A 19,379-nucleotide genomic window follows, 5' to 3' on the forward strand; every position below is an offset into this window, starting at 1 on the left:
CGGGCGAGAATTGGAAGGCCACTATGGGCAGCTATGTCTATCCCAACTGAAGTACACCCGGCGTATAAGATGCCCCTCCCACTTGGAGGCATGTTTTTCAGGGCAAAAAAGTAGTCTTATTCACCAGCAAATACAGTATTTTATCCACAAAATAAAATGGAGTCTGCTTTTTAAAGGAACATCAAAGGTGTCACATAAGTGATTCCAACACTGTGTCTGAGGGACACACTGAGGAGCAATAAGAACTAAAGTTTGTCTTGGAAAAAGTAAATCCTTTCCTGCTTTGCTCTACAGCCCTTGGAAGAAGCCCCATACTTTCTGTCAATATGCAAGCACTAACACCCTCAGCAAGGCACTGAAATACTGGAAGTATGCCTCTAACTTCCATTTGAGTGGAGAAGGAAAGACTGTAAGTGTTCAGTAACTACAGTTACAATATTTCTAATGCCAGAAGTAAACCATACCAGAGGAAATTATTTATATAAACACTTATTAGAACAACATAAAGAACAAAGGAGAATTGACCAAAAACAACAACAACAAAAAAGCTAGGAGCCAGATTACTTTTTAAGCCCAAAACATTTAAAGTTAACAGCACAGTCTAAAGGTTTATACCTGACAATGATGTTGTGGGTGTAACTGAAGCCACAGGAATGGGGGGCATTGACGCGCTTGAGAAAGAACTGTATGTACCACTGGTTGGTCCACTGCTGCTGCTACTGCTCACACCTCCACTCCCACCACCACTATTGACACCAGTGACAGGAGATGCCGATGATGTCACTGGTGAATTCTTCTCCCCCACATTTGGTGAATTTTCCCATGCTTTGCGAGCAGACTCCATCTATTAAAGAGAAACAAGGAAAGAATGGCTTTGTTTTGAGACAGATACTGTAGTATATCTAATTTTCACACAGTCATATTTTCATGCTAGACAGTATCCATACTCCTCTAGTGAGCTGTCAGCAAAAATGAACTGTTTTAAAATATTCAATATGCAAGCAGTTTAATATTTTCATAACAAAGTGGAAAAAAGCTATAGCGGTGATTAGAATCAAGTGGGAATCTTCCATATTTAAAAAATATAGTTAATTAAGAATGTCCAATAGAAGCATACGTCATCTTTTTAATCCACAAACTGAAACTCTGTTAATATAACATTGATCATGCACAAATGCTCAATTTCAGGTTCAAACTTCAGGCACCTATAAGTATACAATCTGTACTGGGTGAAATGTAATATAATTCTACAAATTCTTCACAAAAGAGGCTAGTAAACTTTTGCTTTTTACACCATATGTTGCTTTTATTTTACACAGCAACAAACAAGATTAAATAGATTTGAATCCTCAGGCATGCTGCACTACAAGAGCAAGTCAATGAGACCAGATTTGCAACATAAATTTCATTAACATGGATCATCACATTTGTTAGTACTGAGGTGTAGATTAGAAGGCTACCAGCTCTTCAGGGCTCTATCTTGAATCAGCTACCTCATCCTTTTTTGAACAATATAGCATCATAGAAACTTTAGTCAGGCATCATGTGGCATCATCATGACTAACCAGGTTTTTGCTGTCATACAAAGTGGTCAAAGGCAGGAAATTTAAGGTACTGTATAGTTCTTAAACAGTATACTGTTTTATTAATTAAAAATTATAGCTTAGATTATTTTTCCATCACTGCTGAAAATCTGTGCTACAGCTTGCAATGAAATAAATTCAGATCTGACCAATTTTATGCTACTAGAAGACTTTATTTTCTATGCTACACAACTTTGTTATGGACAAACATAATTGGTAAGATTATGCATTTACTTTATCAGACTAATTTTCTCATATAATCGTTTACTGCTATAATACATGGTGCAAATTAGCCTCTTATACAAACTTCAACCAGATAAAAGCATACCTATTTTTACATTTTTATTACAAATGTATCGCTAAATTATTTCTCTAAATAAAAAATAGCCAAGATGCTGCACAAAAGGAACAATTATTTACACTGCCAAACCATAAAGGTTACCATGTAAAATCTGTTAACTGAGGTAAGTGGGAAATAAGAAAATAAACTAAGACATCAGATGCTGATCAATCATACTGCAGAGAATGACAGATGACTGCCTGCCTTTCTCCATTCTTAGATCTTGGGATTCTATAGCATATGGAATTACTACATGCACAAGTGTACCCCTTCTTGACTTCATACTGAACATTCGAACACTTCCTCAGGATATTACAAAGATATCCAGAAAAAAGAAAGCACATTACTTTGCCATAACACTTCCAGCTGAATACACGAGACTGATGGTATTTTGACATGGAAAGAGAATTGGAAAGAGTTGGAAAGAAAAAGACACCACAGCCATGTCAATCTGACCAACAACTACAACAAATGCTGAGTGAAACCTCTGCTGAAGTTTGATACATTTACTGGAAAAGTATCTTTTCAGTTCATTGCAATGTCTATCATCGGATTTTTTAAGTATATTAATAAGTGTTTTGAAATGTGGATCTTGTATTTTTTAACTTGGCAGTCTTAGCCTATTACAGGGATAGGCCTATTCCAAAAGTCTGCAGACAACAAACATCTCAACTTTAGAGGGATGTATTATTTCTTGCACTCATCCAGAATATATTTATATATTTTTAAAATGGAAAAGCTCCCTCTTCCATCTTCTAGCAGCAGAAGATTTTTTTTTTTTGTGGATATGTGAGGTGTGCCTGAGTATCAAAATAATGGCTAAATTGCTCAAATATCCCAGAGGATACAAGGGGACTTTCAGACTGTAATTAATAATTTTTTTTTCAGAGTGTGTGGTCTCCTTATGTACTTAGACATGTTAGTATCAGGAACTTGTCTTAGAAGCTCCTGTTATGTAAATTTTGCCAAAAAGTACTGATGTGCAGATGTGCGTATATGTGTATTTGTGTGTATAGTCAACCTTCGACTTACAAACCTAATCCATTCCGGAAGGAAGTTTGTAAGTCGAAAAGTTTGTAACTCGAATCAGCATTTCCCATAGGAATGCACTGAAAACCAATTAATCCATTCTGGCTGTTTTTTGTTGTTAGGTTGAGGGACGGTTTGTAACTCAAATCATTAGTTCCCATAGGAACTAATGCAAAGCTGGTTAATCCATTCCTACCACTAGGGGCAGAATTTTGTTTTCTGTTTTTTGTTTAACCTAAAATGACTTAGATTTTTTTAAAAAGGAAAGATAATAGTTCATAATTCGCAAGCTGAGTCCATATAGTCCTATGAGAGCGGTTCGTAAGTCGAAATGTTCGTAACTAGGGCCGTTCGTAAGTCGAGGGTTTACTGTATTATCTACCGTACCTAGATTAAGTTAAAAACTGTCAACCTGTCAAGAGAATTATGAACAAATATGAAGAAGTAGCTACATTTAATAGCTGATCAGTTATGACAGTTCCCACACAGGTCTAAGACTAAGAGAAAACTAGTACGTTTTTAATTTGCCATAAAACACTACAGTACTTTATAGACCAACTAACTTGTGAAGAGTTGCCTACAGATACTTAATGTTCTCTAGGATATCCAGATCTTTTGTTGTTATGATACGTCTCCATTTTCGCCAAACAGTGAAAAAGCTGCCTTGAATTCTGTCATCTGTCAATTGTATCCAAAGCTCCCTTCTTCTTATGTATCTGGCTCTGCTGCTGTTAAAATCACAATGTTCTACCTTTTTGAAATTGAAGTTGCAAACAACATCAGCCTAACTCTGCATTGAAAAACTCATTATATGACATGAGATGAACATCATAATTGACATCAACACTCTCCATATGAAACTTAACTGTCACAATTCTCCAGCACAGTTAAAAGGCTCTTATCAGCAACTGTTAAGGGTACTAGTAAATAATACTTCATTGCCACTCTCTATTTGCCACGTGCTACATCAGCCAGCTAACATAAATGACAACTCAACACTGTTTACTCAAACAAACACTATCTGTTCCGCTGGGGGGTGGGAACACCTCCCAAAGACACTTGGTTTTTGTATGGGAAGGGAAATGATGAACATGATAAATCCCATCTGATAGTCTGACAGGTATTCTAGGATTTGAGGCAAAGGTCAGTTGACTGATGTTAGTTAAATAAAGAAGGGGAAGGGATGTTAAGATAATTTAATGGATCTCCTTAGATACTCGTTTTAATGGTCTAAAAAGCAAAAAGTTGCTTTAAAAACTGTCACTTTTTTCTCTCTCTAATGATGTCCACCAGAAAGATCTCCATTAAGTCATGCAACAAAATGACCCTTAGAGGGATGTGGTACATACCTTGAGGGTGAGGTCGATGGTAGCGGGAGAAACTGGAGTTAGGCTGGAGCTCTGTTGTAGAGTCTCCCTCCTAGAGAGGGGGAGGGTGTGGGGCAGGGGCACCTGAAAGGCAGGCAACATACATCACATTCTAGCTAGGTCTATGACAAGCGCCCCATCAAGAACAAGAGCTCAAGTAATGCTGCTGAATGAGATAGTCTTTCAGAAGTCATTGGGAGGGGTGTTTTGACAGAAAAGGTCAAAAAAGAGCTTTGATGGGGGGGGCTATCTCATCTGCTCTCATGGAATATATGAGATTTGGTGTTTAATTAATTAATTAGATGTTTAGTCCTCAGAGGACTAGAAATAATGTTACGATGGTCCTCAGATGGTCCAAGGGATATTTTCCTTTCAGTGTCAAGAAATAAAAAACTAAACCACTGCGGGAACTGTATGCTTTTACTTAACATTTCCAGTTAGATTCCGGGCAAATGAGTGAGAATGTAAATATCACCAGATCCCTCAATAGATTTTGCTAGATTAAAATATAAGACAAAATTAAAATATTGATGCTGTCTTATTTCTGGTCACACAAAGCTCTGACAATCATCCTTCTCCTTAAGAGATACTGCCACAGAATGGAATGATGTAGGTGTAAAGAATGCAAGTACATGAAAATTTCAAACCATACACCTGTGAGTAAATCTAGTTTCTAAAATGCAGTACATCAAAGTCAACAGCAGCCAAGAAATAAAAGATGCTCCAACATGAATCCATCTCAAATCTTTCAAATCACTCTGAATGGACAACAGAAAGCTACAAACACTGTTACAGATCTGAACAAAGCATTTTCAATTCCACAAAGTCCATTTCATAAGAAACAATTTGTCAACTGTTAGCTCCCTTGGCACGATACTCAAATCCTGCTCTTCTCCAACCACATACCACACTGTTAAGACTGAAGAGGTAGTCACAAAGCAAAAGCCTTTTGAGTAGCAGCCTTCCATATTAAGGGAACATCTGCTGCAAAACGCTGTCTATTTACACCTTCAGTTGCAGCACGTACACCCACAAAGCCTATGAGGACTTGTGAAAAGGACAATTTGTGAAAGCATTTTTAATTTAACCAACACTGCAACTGACATTTTGCTTCCAAAGTTCTATGTTGCTTCATTCTTATTTAGTATGCATCATTTGCTTTCACAGTTACTCACAGATTATTTATTCACACAAGAACCATTTGAAGAGACCCTGTACCTATTTGTCCAAAACCTGAGTCTAGTAAACAAACACGCTTCCTTCCAGAATTATTATAAAGCACATTTTTACATTGTAATTATCATATTATGCCATCGTTAGTACAGTAACATGATTAGTAGAAGCCATTACTCATACGCTATGCAATTTTGTGCTGCTCCTGTTTTTTTCTAATCCTTAAAAAGAGGACATGCAAAGTTCTGTACCATCTCCCTCACTGCGGTAAAGTTAAGGAGTAAAGAAGAGTGCATGATTGGCAGCTGGCCCAAACCTATAGTTTGGTGCACTACCACAGAAGCATCTCTACAGTCTCACATACTTCTCTCCATCAAACCTGTGCACTCATTTCCTTCCTTTCCACAGTCTGAGAAGAATAATTTTCCCCCATGAATTTTTAGTCAGGTAATTCAGACACCCAAAAACATGGGCTTAAAAGCAACCTCAAACCAAGGTTTCAGTTTGCAGGAAAGCCATGGTTAGTATAAATTATGTGTTACAGCAGGCTAATTATCTCAAAATTATGGAAAAGGGGGGGGAAATAGTGCATAAATCCAAGGGGGTAAGGAAGAGAGTGACAGTGAGAACGTGTAAATTTTGGGCGCCCCCAAATGGCTCTAACACTAGAATTTAAGCATTTGGTAAGAGCTATTCTTGTTCTGAAAAATACGTCCCCTGCAGGCTTACTCCGGAAAACTTTTAGCACAAGTCAAGAAGTCAGTTTTATGGCCATAGTGGGACTAGAGTGTAAAGAACAAAAAGAATTACTTAAACATGTTTGATTATTATGATAGCATATAACTTCTATTATTAATTTCCCTACATGTAACAAGCAAGATTATTCCATGTGCATGCAGTTATCCTGTTAAGCATTATGTAACATTTTATTTAGTATGTTGTAAAGATTGGCATGTTAAATTTGTAAAATATTATAATTTATTGAATTTTAATGGTCTTAATATCATTCTTAAAATATTTTGTAAGCCTCTTTAGGTCCCTCTACTCAGAAGAAGATGGTGTAAAAAATAAAAATTAAATTAAGAAAATATAAATACCCTTCCTGTATGTGTGATGCAGATTTTTTCCCATCTGGTTTGTTTGTTGGTTTGTTAAGCAGAGTGACAATTTTGATACAGGATAGTAATATAGAATTAGATCTGAGAAGTAAAGAATAAGGGACTAACAACCCCTGAATAACGGTAGATATTACATCTAAAAACAGTGCGATAATTCAACAGCGGAATTATTATACTGCAGAAAAAGGATTTTACCGAACCTCAAAATGGAGTTTATCCTCTGGGAGAACAACCCCTTCTATGACTAGGTATAACCTTAATTTTGTTCCTTATCCTATAACTTTTCAGACAATCTGGGGTATAATCTACAACTATCTTGGTACCTGAAAGAGCCTAACTTGAATATCTGCAACTGCTTTCGACATTCATTTGGAGACTGTTAAATAAATACACACTTCATTAATTTAACATCAGCTGCTTCCCACCTTTGTTTTGTTGCTTGGTTTACCATCTTGCTCAATAAAGATGTCTTGAGTATTTGAAAATTTGCAGATTTTCTAAACCTGAACTGGCCTAACATATTTTGCTGTAACAGAGGGAAAAAACAGTGCAATAGAAATCCACTCTACATTTCTCTCTGCGATTGTAGCTTTCCACAGAAAGGGAATTAAATGTATGCATGCATTTGCATGTATATACAGTGGTGCCTCGCAAGACGATTGCTTCGCATAACGATGAATTTGCTTTACAATGAGGTTTTCGGAGCGATCCTGCACTTCATTTAACGATGTTTCCTATGGGCGATTTTCGCTTTACGATGTTAGGGACCTTGCCTCGCAAGACGGTTAAATTTTAGGTCCCTGTTTTTCGCTTTACAATGTTTTTGACTGCTTGGTCTTGCTTCGCTATACGAGTCTTTTAATGGTCTCTGTTTCGTTAGACTGCTGTCTTCGCTTAATGATGTTTCCTATGGCAATTTTCGCTTTACGATGACAATCCATTCCCATTGGAATGGATTATCAGATTTTCAATGCATTTCAATGGGAAAACGTGTTTCGCAAGACACTGTTTTCGCTTAACAGCGATTTTCGCGGAACGAATTAACATCATCTTGCGAGGCACCACTGTACTGTATACAGTAGTCCCCGCTCCATATCTGCTGGTGATCCACAGGATCAACTGTGGATATATGAAACCACACATATGAAGAAACCCATTAAAGAGAGAAGATGGGGGAAACTGGAAGAGGAGGAGGTAAGTGTACATATGCACTGTGGGTTAGGTTGCAACAGTGGTGACTGCAAATAACATTGACACTGAATTTTAAGATAAGGTGGAAGTACTGTGTGTTTGTGTGAATGTGAAGATAATTCTATGCATTTCTTTGTGGTTTAGACCTAAAAAGTATGTAGTATCTAATCCTTCTGAATATGTAACCAGAGCCTTAACAATTCAAGAAATAATTGTTCTATGAATACCTCAACAACCACACATTCTTACTATAAAGTACTGCATGTTACTGTAATATGTAAATAACCTAGCTTGGAGACCCTATGTAAACCATTGCCACTCTTCCACAACTTTTGATAGCTTTTCCGGATTTCATTAAATCTGAATACCATGACCCTCTACTATGTCTAGTATGGTTCTAAAAATAAAAATAAAAATGCAACACTGGTAACTGACTAACTCTCATAGACAGAATTGAGAAAAGGCTTTTCCACACCAAAGTATATGCACAGGGTATAGTTTATTGTGTGATATTTTAGCTGGATTGCCATAATGGAAACTTTAAAAAACCAATACTGTACTGATTTTAAAATGCAATCAAATATACAAGCTATAGCCTGAAGTCACTAATACGCTTACATTTGTTACTAAAGCTTCTTCCATCTTTGCACTGCTTGTTGCCACCGTATTGGAATGTGAAGAAGGCGCTGTATAGTCTGTTACAGACTCCTGCAAGAAACAAAGTTGAAGGAGGTAAAAGCAAAAAATTGTCATTTTCTGCTCCATAAATTAAACTGCTAAATTAAAAGAATCAAGCCCATATAATTTTTCAGATAGGTTAAGAAACAATAGGGGGTTGTTTTTTTTTTTTTAGAGAGGAGACATATCTTGAACATGTTGAACACTTCTGACAAACTCCATTATTTTCTTCACTGATCTAGAAATGTAATCTTTTAAAAGATGTTTTTGGGACAGCTTCCTGAGTCTGTTGAATGAAGCAGTTCTCTGTGGACTCACCCTACTGAAAATTAGACTTTAAGTTACATGCAGTTGTAACACAATTCCAGGTATTTGGTGCTGGTGAATTAGTTTAAACAGCTATTCTGTTTGCTTCTTACCTTCTGGGTTGTTCCAAAATCTGAAGCAGATACTGATATCATTGTTCCTATTTCAGTACCAAGTTCAGCAGCTGTCTTTGTTTCTTTAGAAGTAATGGAGTCTGAATTTCTGACTGAAGTAGGAGTGGGTTTTTCTTGCCCCTCAGAGTCACCTTGCTGAGCTTCTTTTACTTTTTTGTTCTTTAGCGACCGCTCTTTCCCAATTGGACCAGGTTTGTACTCTTTATTTTCAATTGGACTTAAATCTGGAAGCTAAATAATGAATTCAGAAATTTCAGAATGAACATTTTCAGATGCTGATTCCACAGGCAGGAGTGGAAATATCAACTGTGTGTTGCTGTGCCATCATCTTCCCAGTTAATACAAGTGTGTATTTAATGAAGGCTATCTACAGATTTTTAACAGCTTACATTCAAATCCAATTTAGACCTCTTTGGATAGGAAGCTTTTAAAATTTCCACAAAACCATGAAATGTTAGTTATTATACAATATAGTTTAAATACTTGTTGTTTTGTTATAAGTAGCCAGCATTATCATTAAAGAATTCATAACAGGATTTGATCAAGTATAAATGTGGAACATACACAAGATTGCACAATAAAGTATGGAGATTCATTTTATTTCCTGTTATCATACCATAAGAATGCCTAAGTTGTAAAGTTTTGCCTACCTTCTGTGCTTTTATAGGTCCTGCCCGGGGCTGCTTCTGCCTCTGCTCTTTTGGTTCAAGAAGCTTTTCAGAGGGTTTCTCTGAAACTGTGCCAACTTCATTGTCACTCCCACTGGAAGCTGGAGCTCCAAACTGAATAGGTTCTATTCCCAAATCAATTCCACTGTCCTGTCCAGCTGCTGATCCCTAGTAAAGATCCCAGGAATATTACTTTTGAACTTAAGCAAGCATTGTATCAAGGTTATATACCTATGGTTCCCTAACCTTGGCAAAGATAGCAACTGATGTGCAAATCATATCCATCTTGTTCATAAGGTAGATACATTAAGGTAATGCAGCTCTAATGATACCATCAAATTTATGTTATCAGGAAACGTGAGAGTTCAAATCAGTTCTATTTAGGGTATCACACCTAGTTGACAGCTGTAATACTGTAAACTAGCAAACAATGCATATCCCTATTTGTTGGGGAGAAGGACTGCAATAATATTTTATCATGCAAAATTCAAAGAAACAAAACAAAATAAAACAAGGCAAAACATGTGGCACCTATTATATTTAAGGCCTAGATGGCTGATTTAGGATTGCTAGATGTTTGACATAATTTGTGCCCTATAGGCACTATATGCTGCTTGTTGGATTTTTGTTTCCTCCTCTTGAATGTGTCAAATTACAGCATGTCATTTAGGTATCATCTCAATCATAGATCATTTGCTGACTTTTTAAAAAAAAGCTTCAATTTTTTAACTAGATGTGATCTGACACCTATTGACTTTTTCAATGTTTTTCTTTAAAAACAGCAACAGAGGCAGAACTATTGGAATGTTTTAATGCAAATGAAGGATCAGAAACTACACTTTGAAAAGTAACATGGAACTTCTGTTGAATCAATTTATAAATTTCCTCAGCCTTTTATTATTTTAAAGTATGCAGGCACGTCCTTTTTTACTTGGAATTTCCAGTTCATTAATTTTTGTATATTTTTATATCATATTTCTATTGCCCTTAAAAATATTATTTGCATAATAAAAACATAAATTAAAATAACATTTGCAACCTAATACAGTGGTGGCAAGAGACAGTTATCTGTGAAAACTGTTTATAATCATTAGATCTTTTGGCTGCTTCCAAAGTTCAGGGGGTGTTCAAGCATGGTACTGCTAATGTGCACCCCTGCCAACGTCAGCTGTGGTACTGCTGTTGCCATGCCAACTCTCTGGCAATTAGGTGACTTAAGATTTATTTCACCTAATCAAGCAGACAAATTGACTACAGTGGTGGTTCTGAATGAGACTTGAACATCAATGTGGCTTTTGTTCAGCTAGTGCTGCTGCTATGAAAACAAAATATTAAAAAAATGGGAGGCTGTGGCAGCAGCTCTGAACAGGGTCCAAGTTGGCATTCAGCTTTACTCTGACGGCCCACCCAAGTGCAATGCATATGTGGCTGGCATAGCTGGGGTTATGCATTCTAAGGCCATGAACCTGAAACAGCCATTCAGCCATGCCAATCCTATTGACAGGACTAGATAGATGTTTTGCTATCTTTTCCTCCAGCTGTTGTTAAATTACAAAACAGAATACATGCTGTCCACTGCTTGTACATACCTCTGGAGATGTAGCTGATCCAAACGACGTTAAGGGCTTATTCCATGCACTGACTGAAGGAGGCTGTGGAGGACTTATGGGTCCCACTAGAAGTCCAGAGAACAAAGTGACCATCAGAACAAAATCTGAGAGCAAACAGGGATAACTGCAAAACGATGATTTGCCCACATGCACATAAAATTAGTGACAAGGCCATACTGCCAAGGAACTATAGATACCCAATAAGTCAGCATTTCTGAATGAAAGAAAAACTGCAGCTTGAGAAAATGGAATATTCATCTACAGAGAACACAAAAAATATGTATGCTAACTCAGCATCTTTGTTTCCACCCAAAGTGGCAGAAATAAATCAAGGCTCATGAACTTGCTATATGTGCAAACAGCACATACCCTGTTTCCCTGAAAATGAGATCTAAGCTGAAAATAAGCCCTAGGATGATTTTTCAGGATACTCGTAATATAAGCCCTACCCTAAAAATAAGCCCTAGTTCAGTGAGACCCCGCCCTCCACCATTGTGCAGCAACCAGATGACATGACTGTATTTGAATAAATGTAGAGTGTCGTACATGGAAAAAATTAAAACATCCCCTGAAAATAAGCCCTAATGTGTTTTTGGAGCAAAAATTAAAATAAGACCGTCTTATTTTCGGGGAAACATGGTATACTTCTCACCATAGTTCACAGCTGAACCCGTCTTCTTGAAAAGCTGCCATGGATTAGTTCAGGAGAAAGAATAGAAGGGTATACATTAAGGACGTACTCTCATCAGCTCCTCCAGAAAGGCTGGAGGAGCTGATGGTGCTGGTAAATCACTTGAAAGCTTTTTTCTTAAGGGGAGTGGGGACTAACAGGTATGCTGATTTAGGTTTCTGTTTGGAAAACAGAGAAAAACACACCCTATATAGTATATCATAGCAACAAGTAGCTTTCATTATGGGTTGAGAGGTTTTCACATGCAGAAAGTGCAGGTACAAAACTCATCCATTGTTCTAGCACTAGCACTCCCAATATACGTAAGAACAGATGGGTTAGGAGGACTGGACAATCTAGGAGGTATGTAGACAAACCATGCGGTTGTCTTGTCTCAGAAACAGATTTTTTCATCTGTGATGGTCATAAAATTTCAAGCCAATATTAACTGAGGAGCCCCAGAAAATGATACCATATATTCTTGGTTTTGTTTGTTTATCTAATCAGAAATATATATATATATATAAAAATAATGCTTACATTTTTTAGAGATGTCACTCAGGACTGCTGTAGGCGGCACTTTATTGTCCCACAATTCAGTTCCCACAGAATTATGGGAAGGTGCATTTTGCAGATTTTTGCTTGTTGCTGTATATTCTGCACTGTTCACCAAACAGGTTGTCTGTGCTTGTGGCTGAACTGAAGTCTGTGTACTTGGAATATGAGGCACACATTGCAATGGAATCTGTGGCTGAGCCTGAGCTTGCTGAGCTGCTGCTGCTGCCGCCGCCGCTGTTGCCTGCTGTTGTTTTTTGGCAAACCTAGGTGGCAGCTTGGAATTTGAGCACCTTCCTTTTTCATTTGAACTCTTTTTTGTCCATACCTAAGAATAAGATTTTTGGGATATGCTTTAAAGGTAATTTACCTATACCCTTAATTAGGCTCTGAAACAAATACACATTACCACAAATCACCTCTGAAAAAAAATCACACAGTTGAAGCACAGGAAGTTGTCTTATGCTGAGCCAGACTATTTACCTATCAAACCTTCCTAACATCCACAATCTTTTTTGCTCAAAAGACTGTCAAAGCAGCTTCTATCAATCAGGAATAGAAATATTAGAATTGCTGCCCAATAAAAGAATCACTGTAAGAAAGTTTTTAAAATTACTTGATCACTGCAATTGTGTGTACCTTTTTAAATGCTCCAGGGCATTACAAACTTGAATAAATGAAACCTTTAATACAAAAAATATAGATTTATGTCTAACTAGATGTGGCCTGGAAAGAAAAACTTTTCAGGAATACTGAAGGAACTCAAGTCTGCAATTCTCTATACAAAAGGACATGCTAAAAAGACAGTATGAAATGTCGCGAACCTGCACAGTTTGTTCTTCCTTCTTTCTACGTTCTTCATCCTGCAAGCGTTTTTGTTGTTTTTTTGATACCACTTCAGTAAAACCATCATTGTTTAAGTTGGATTGGGAGTCTTCAACTACAGTCACTTCAGGGTGGTCATCGATAATGACAACACCTGCAAAAAGGAAACAAATATTAGTACTAAATCAGGTAATGCTGATATAAATCAGTAGAATAATATAAATAAATCTGATTGGCGGAACTGAAATAGAAATCTTCAACGACTGTACGCTAGAAAATTATGGACAATGTTCTCTGAAAGAGGCATTTGATATTCTCAAAAAGACCCCCCTCCAGTACATACTTGCATAGTTGTTAAGGTCAAATTGAGAGATTGCATCCATTTTCTCTTTAGGTTTCTTTGGGCAAGCTTTCAGCTCTTCACGTTTCTTGTTGACATCCTTGGAACCTTTTAAAACAGCAGCACTGTTTCCACTTTCTTCCTGATGTAAAGTGCTGCTGACTGGCTCTGCACTGATTACTACCGGTGTCTGTTCCTCGAATGGACTATACCAGAAAAACATAACCACAGAAAAGAACATTAGTAGTATAACAAAGGTTTTGGGGACATGCAGCTCTTACCATACATAACCAAAAGTATAATTACTGAAGTTAACAAGGGGCAATTCTCTCTTCTACATATCACCATGTACAGAGACAGGATATTGACACATGAAAGAAGATTCAGAAAGGCACAAAGAATATCACCAGGGAACATTTTATTTAGGTAGAAGAGAAGCAAACAATTTTTCCCATCTACTGTCTGGAGGCAAGACTGGGGTATGTTTGATCACTCACAGGAGAGTTCCCTTTCAGCTGTTTGTCCCCTATCTCCAAAGAGGCACAATGGTTAACCATGGGTCTCTGACTCAGAATCAGAGGTCATCTACTTTTAGCTGACGAAACCAGTTATCAGTTAAATAAGAGAGTGAGAGAAATGCATAGCATGAAGAGAGAGAGGAGGGGGAGATCTGCTATGTTTAATTCTGGTCTTACACAATGCCACACTATCCCTGGACTCATCACCTTCAAAGGAACATGATTCTCAAAAGAAAAAAAATCCCCATTCTGACCTATTAAACAAAGGTTTGTTTTTTTTCTTCAAAGCAATATGAGTAACTACATCATTTTAAAACTTCCAGTGATGAAATGGATGGTACAAGATGGATAAAGGGTTCTGCAATAGCTTTCCAATAGCAGACAAACTTACCCTCTTTTTCCACTTCTTCCTGGAGGGCCACTCCTCCTTTCATTTCTTGGACCTGGGAAGTTCCGTCCCGATTTTGATGGTCCACTATTACCCCGGCGATTTTGCCGATCAATCCCTGGTCGCTGACTGGAAAAACTTCTCTTGGCTATTTCTCTTTTGGGGGTTTGTGTACCTTCTCCTGTTTTAACAACTACCTGTGCAGGAATATCTGCTAACTTTTTCTCATCCCTCTCACGCCTCTCATTAAAATCACTACTTTCTGATGCAGTTTCCCATTCTTCATTTGCTTGGTCTGAGGAATTCTGATTGGAAAGGTCTGGTGTCTTACTTCCTGAAACCTCCAAAGCAGTACTCGGCTGCTCATTCACAGCATTGCTCACTGCAGCACTTGATGATGAACTAGTTGCAGCCTCATTTATTTTTGATGCTGCCTCTCTCTCTTTCAGACGTCTAAAGCGAGGCGGCTTATCCTGTCTAGGAGGTCGAGTGGGCCTTTGTCTCCGAGGCCTTTCCCTAGCAGGATCAAATTTCCTCTCAAATTTTGCAGGTGGCCTTTTATCCAGTGGTACAGAGGTATAATGTTCATGCCTCCGTTGGGGTTCTCCATCTTCAACTTTGGTGGCTTCTGTCTGTCTTGGGTTCCACTGTGTTTCTCTGTATGCTGGTCTCCTAAGAGTAGATGGCCGTGGTGGTCGGCCAACTGGATCCCTACCTCCACGTCTAAACATTCCCCCTCTTCCACGCCTGGAAGGTTCTCCTTTAGGAAGAAAACCTGGTTTTGGTTTATTCTCCTCTTCCCTTCCATAAGTTTTGTCTAGAACTCTGTTTTCCCCACGAATGTTATTTTCAGGTTTGAAAGATAAAAGGGGTTTCACAGGTTTTTTCCCCTCTGCTTTTTCTTCCCTTTTAGGATGTTTGCCTTTGCTTAAACTCTCCTTGTCTGATAGAAGAGTATCACTTGCACTTTCATGCACCTCACTATCAGAGTCAGTTTCTGAGCCTCTTTGCCTCCGCCGTTTTGGAATTACTTCAAAATCAGAACTCTCGCTACGGGTTTCACTCTCCTCTCTCTGTCTCAGAGGACCAGAAGGCACATGCTCCACTCTAGGCTTGTTGTCTCTGTAATGAGGATAGTCTCTATTGTGGCCTCTCCCACCTCGACCCCTTCCTCCATAAGAACCTCTGTAGCTACGCCCCCTAGAATAATACTCCCCACGCCCCCTGCCCCTGTATCCTTGGTCTGGAAACCAGTCTCTCTCCCTAGCTTCTTTCCAGTATGTTCTAGGAGGTAAACCAGGTTCCCTTTTTACAGGTCTGGTTTCCATTCTAGGTCTTTCTACAGTTCGTTCTTTGTTAATTAATTTCTCTGGCTGTTTTTCCTCCTTTGTTGTATTAGCAGGTTGCTGAACTGGTTGCGGCTGGATAGTAAGGGGTGGAGGTTCAGCTGCAGCTTGTGGACTAGGAGGCTGGGAAATTGTAGGTGGGGGTGACTGGACCATAGATGGCTGCTGAGGCACTGGTGCTATCACTGCTGCCTGCTGCATGACGGGAGGCACTGATGCCTGCTGTAGGAGGGGAGGCTGCTGCACAGCAGATGTGCCTACAGACTCCAAGGGGCTCTCTACGGACTCTGACGTCTGTGGTGTGCTTTGCGATGTCTTTTTACTATCTATAATAGCATTTTCTGGTTCTACCCTGGCAAGTGGTACCTGCAGCGGTTCCTTTTTCTCAGTTTTGCCAACTTTCTCAATTCCAAGTTTTTCCCCCTCTCGTTCCTTCTTCTGCTCACGCTCTTCTCTTTGCTCACGCTCTTCTTTCATGTCTCTAAGAATAGGCTTTTTGATAGGACCAGACCTTCGTACTGGCCTGTCACTACCTTCTTCTCTTCTGCCATAGTTTGGTCTTGGACCCCACCTGGTTTCAGATTTAGGTTTGAAGGATTTTTCAGGTTTTGGTCCTTCTGACAGCCTATTAGTTGGGAACCCTTCCTTTTTTGGTTTGCTATCCACTCTTTCAACTACTGTCTCTTTTGGTTCAATGTGCCTGCTGTTTATTTTGGAAACACTGGTGTGTGCTTCTTCCCCTTGTTCTTCCGATTTCAGAGAATGGTTAGATTCATGCGAAAAGCTCCTTTTCAAGGAATAATTATTGTCTTCTATAGGCACAGGCTCTTCCTTGGAGATCTGTGAAACATGTTCTGCAGTTACTTCAAAACTTACAGGAAGATCTGATATGTTAGTTTGGCAAGGCTGTGCATCTTCTAAAGACCTGTTCAAAGATTTCTGTGTGCTCTCTTCACTGGGTTCTTTGAATATGTCTGGTTTTGTATGGGGGTCCAACGGACTCTTATCTCCTGAGTAAACTGCCTGAACAACCATTTGTTCTTGATCCAGAAGTGAATCTGGCCTAAAAGAAAGCAAAGCACATTTTCAGCTGATGCCTCATCAAATCCTTTATGTATCATAACATGAAAAATTGAGATACTGACTGTAGTACTGGCTGACACAGTTGAGACACAAGATGTTCTTAGACTACGACTTCTGTAAGCCCAGAACATTGCCTATGTTGCAGTCCAAGATATATGGAGGCCAGGTTTGGGAACCACTGTTTGGATTATATATATTCACAACACAGAAGCCTGGTTCTGAGCCAAAAGAAGAAAACTAGGGCCAGGACTGACAAAATCTAGCACACTTTAATCAATTAACATTATAGAGAACAACAACTTTAGAATTGTAGCTACCAAGTCTTATCAAAGTACCATGAAATCAATTATCTAGATTTGAAACAAACAAACAAACAAAAAAACACAAAATACAATGGCAAATTTCCCAAACAGACTAAACTGCTGAGTTTTCATTACAAATCAAGGTAACTGCTAAAATGATCACTAATTTTTATTCTCCTCATCACTACTACCAGTTCTATTCTAATGATAATCTCTTTGCTCATATTAGTCATCTATTAATTCAGCTACAGCTGAAAGGGCCTGGAATTCCACCTTTTGTTGTGTTCCTATCTATCAGCTGTCCAATAAAAGTAACTATACCTACAGAATGGACTTGTTTCTAAGAAAAGACAAAACACTAGGAATAAAAAATGTTAATCACATTTTTGCAACATGATACCTGAAGATATGTTTGAAAAATTCAGGAAGATTGTACAGAAAAACAACATTTGAAAAGCTAATTCCAAGGCTTACCTTAGATCTTCACTTTCTTCTAAGATTTTTGGAGGGGTACTAGCCTGCTGAGGCTCTGTGGAAGAATAGGGTTCTGACCCCCATATCATGCGTGGTTCGGACAGTGGTACACCATGCTCCCTTGCTGATCGTGTAACATGATCAAAAGAATCTGATCCTGTTCCTGTCCCTTCCATCTGATCCCTTCTCAGTAGTGGTTTAGGAGGTATCATTCCTATAATGAAGATACTCAAATTCAGTTATAAAATCTAACAGCACAATTTAATGCACGGCTTTAGAGAAGACAGTGATGATGAAAATTTCTGAATTGTACTCATGTCATTTCTACTCTGAAAGAGGCCACCAATCCAGAACTGTACTCCATCAGGAACTTTATTTCAAAACCCCTCAGTGCTCAGTCATGGCTCTAATATGTGCAACTGTAGAAGGCAGACTCATTTCTTGGAATAGTTTATACAGCTGCTCAGGCACATGGCCTTCAATTATGGAATTATCTCCAAAGAGCAGCTGCTCAGGCAACATTCTTCTATGAAATTTTAATTATAAAGTAAACATTTATTTTCACAAGTCTTTTAAATAAGGAAAACTATTTTTTAAATGGGCTGAGTAATGTTTTCTCATAGTGGTTTGTTTTGAAATAATGCTCACCTTAAAACTGTTCTAAATTTGTATGCCAAATTCACCCCAATCTAAGACAGAAAAAAGATGTGATAACTTGCCACAATAGATCACCCACAGTAATGTCCAACATTACTATCTCAAGGACTACAACTCCCTTTACGAGCCTGCATGAGTGTTAAGGTCATCAGGAGAGGCCTTTCTCTTGGCCCTGCCAACCTAACAGTGGGCCGCATAGGAGAGGGCCTTCTCTGTTGTTGCTCCCAGACTTTGGAACTCCCTCCCACAGGAGGCCCCACCTTTGCTGTCATTCCACAAGCAGGTGAAGACCCTTCTCTTCAGGCAAGCTTTCCCTGATTGACTGGCTGCCTGAGTAGGGTTTTAAATGGATTGTTGTAACTTACTGCTTTGAAAATGTTTTGGTGTTTCTTTTTTAGTATGTTATTTGTTTAATCCTTTTTGCTTTGAGTATGTTACTTTGACATGTTGTTGCTTTAAATACTGCATTTTACTGATGTACTCCACCTTGGGTTCTTTTTAAGGAGAAAGGCAGGGTAAAATAGTCAGTCAAGAACTCTGGGTCTTCAAATATTATTTCATTAAGTTGACCTGCATCCCATGGGAAGAGATAGATTAGTCCAGACATCCACTGCTCAAGGCAGCACTGAAAACCTTTGGTACTGCTGTAAGCAACTGGATGGCAGATGTTCCCCCCAATTTAAGCCCTAGTCATGTGTTCCAGTAAGGCTAATCCCGAATGCTTTGGGAGAAAAAGTTCCAGTCTCACAAGCAGTAATTAGAGTAGAAAACCTCCATAATCCAGAAAACAAACATCTCTAAGAGGGCTAAGAACCTTGACTCCTCTATTCCCTTTCTGAGTATCTGAACAGTTTTAGTTGTACTAGTTCCAATGACACTCAAGAGCTATAGGTTAATTCTGAGCATTTGTATCACATGTGCAAAAATACAACTATCAGGAGATAAGTAATGGTATCAATTCTAGTGTCATTAATATAGAAGGTGCTACTTCTACTTTCTTTATTTTCCCATAAAAAGGAAATCA

General features: G+C 38.4%; 1 protein-coding gene across 23 annotated transcripts in view; it reads right to left on the minus strand.

Moving 5' to 3' along the window:
• PRRC2C (proline rich coiled-coil 2C) overlaps window positions 1–19,379 on the minus strand; it is a 126,100-nt gene that overhangs the window by 35,134 nt on the left and 71,587 nt on the right. For 15 of the 23 annotated variants that reach the window (XM_020798528.3, XM_020798536.3, XM_020798532.3 and 12 more), the window contains 11 exons: window positions 17,699–17,912; window positions 14,497–16,902; window positions 13,591–13,793; window positions 13,247–13,401; window positions 12,408–12,750; window positions 11,177–11,262; window positions 9,570–9,755; window positions 8,899–9,150; window positions 8,420–8,509; window positions 4,302–4,403; window positions 616–844 (listed from right to left, as the gene is read on the minus strand). In XM_020798528.3, coding sequence (XP_020654187.3) covers window positions 616–844; window positions 4,302–4,403; window positions 8,420–8,509; window positions 8,899–9,150; window positions 9,570–9,755; window positions 11,177–11,262; window positions 12,408–12,750; window positions 13,247–13,401; window positions 13,591–13,793; window positions 14,497–16,902; window positions 17,699–17,912 — 4,266 coding nt within the window. The remainder of the gene's footprint in view (window positions 1–615; window positions 845–4,301; window positions 4,404–8,419; window positions 8,510–8,898; window positions 9,151–9,569; window positions 9,756–11,176; window positions 11,263–12,407; window positions 12,751–13,246; window positions 13,402–13,590; window positions 13,794–14,496; window positions 16,903–17,698; window positions 17,913–19,379) is intronic. The other 8 variants (XM_078392431.1, XM_078392425.1, XM_078392429.1 and 5 more) reach the window with 1 other exon arrangement.

Source organism: Pogona vitticeps, chromosome 4 (genome assembly GCF_051106095.1).
Source record: "Pogona vitticeps strain Pit_001003342236 chromosome 4, PviZW2.1, whole genome shotgun sequence".
Classification (NCBI taxonomy): domain Eukaryota; kingdom Metazoa; phylum Chordata; class Lepidosauria; order Squamata; family Agamidae; genus Pogona; species Pogona vitticeps.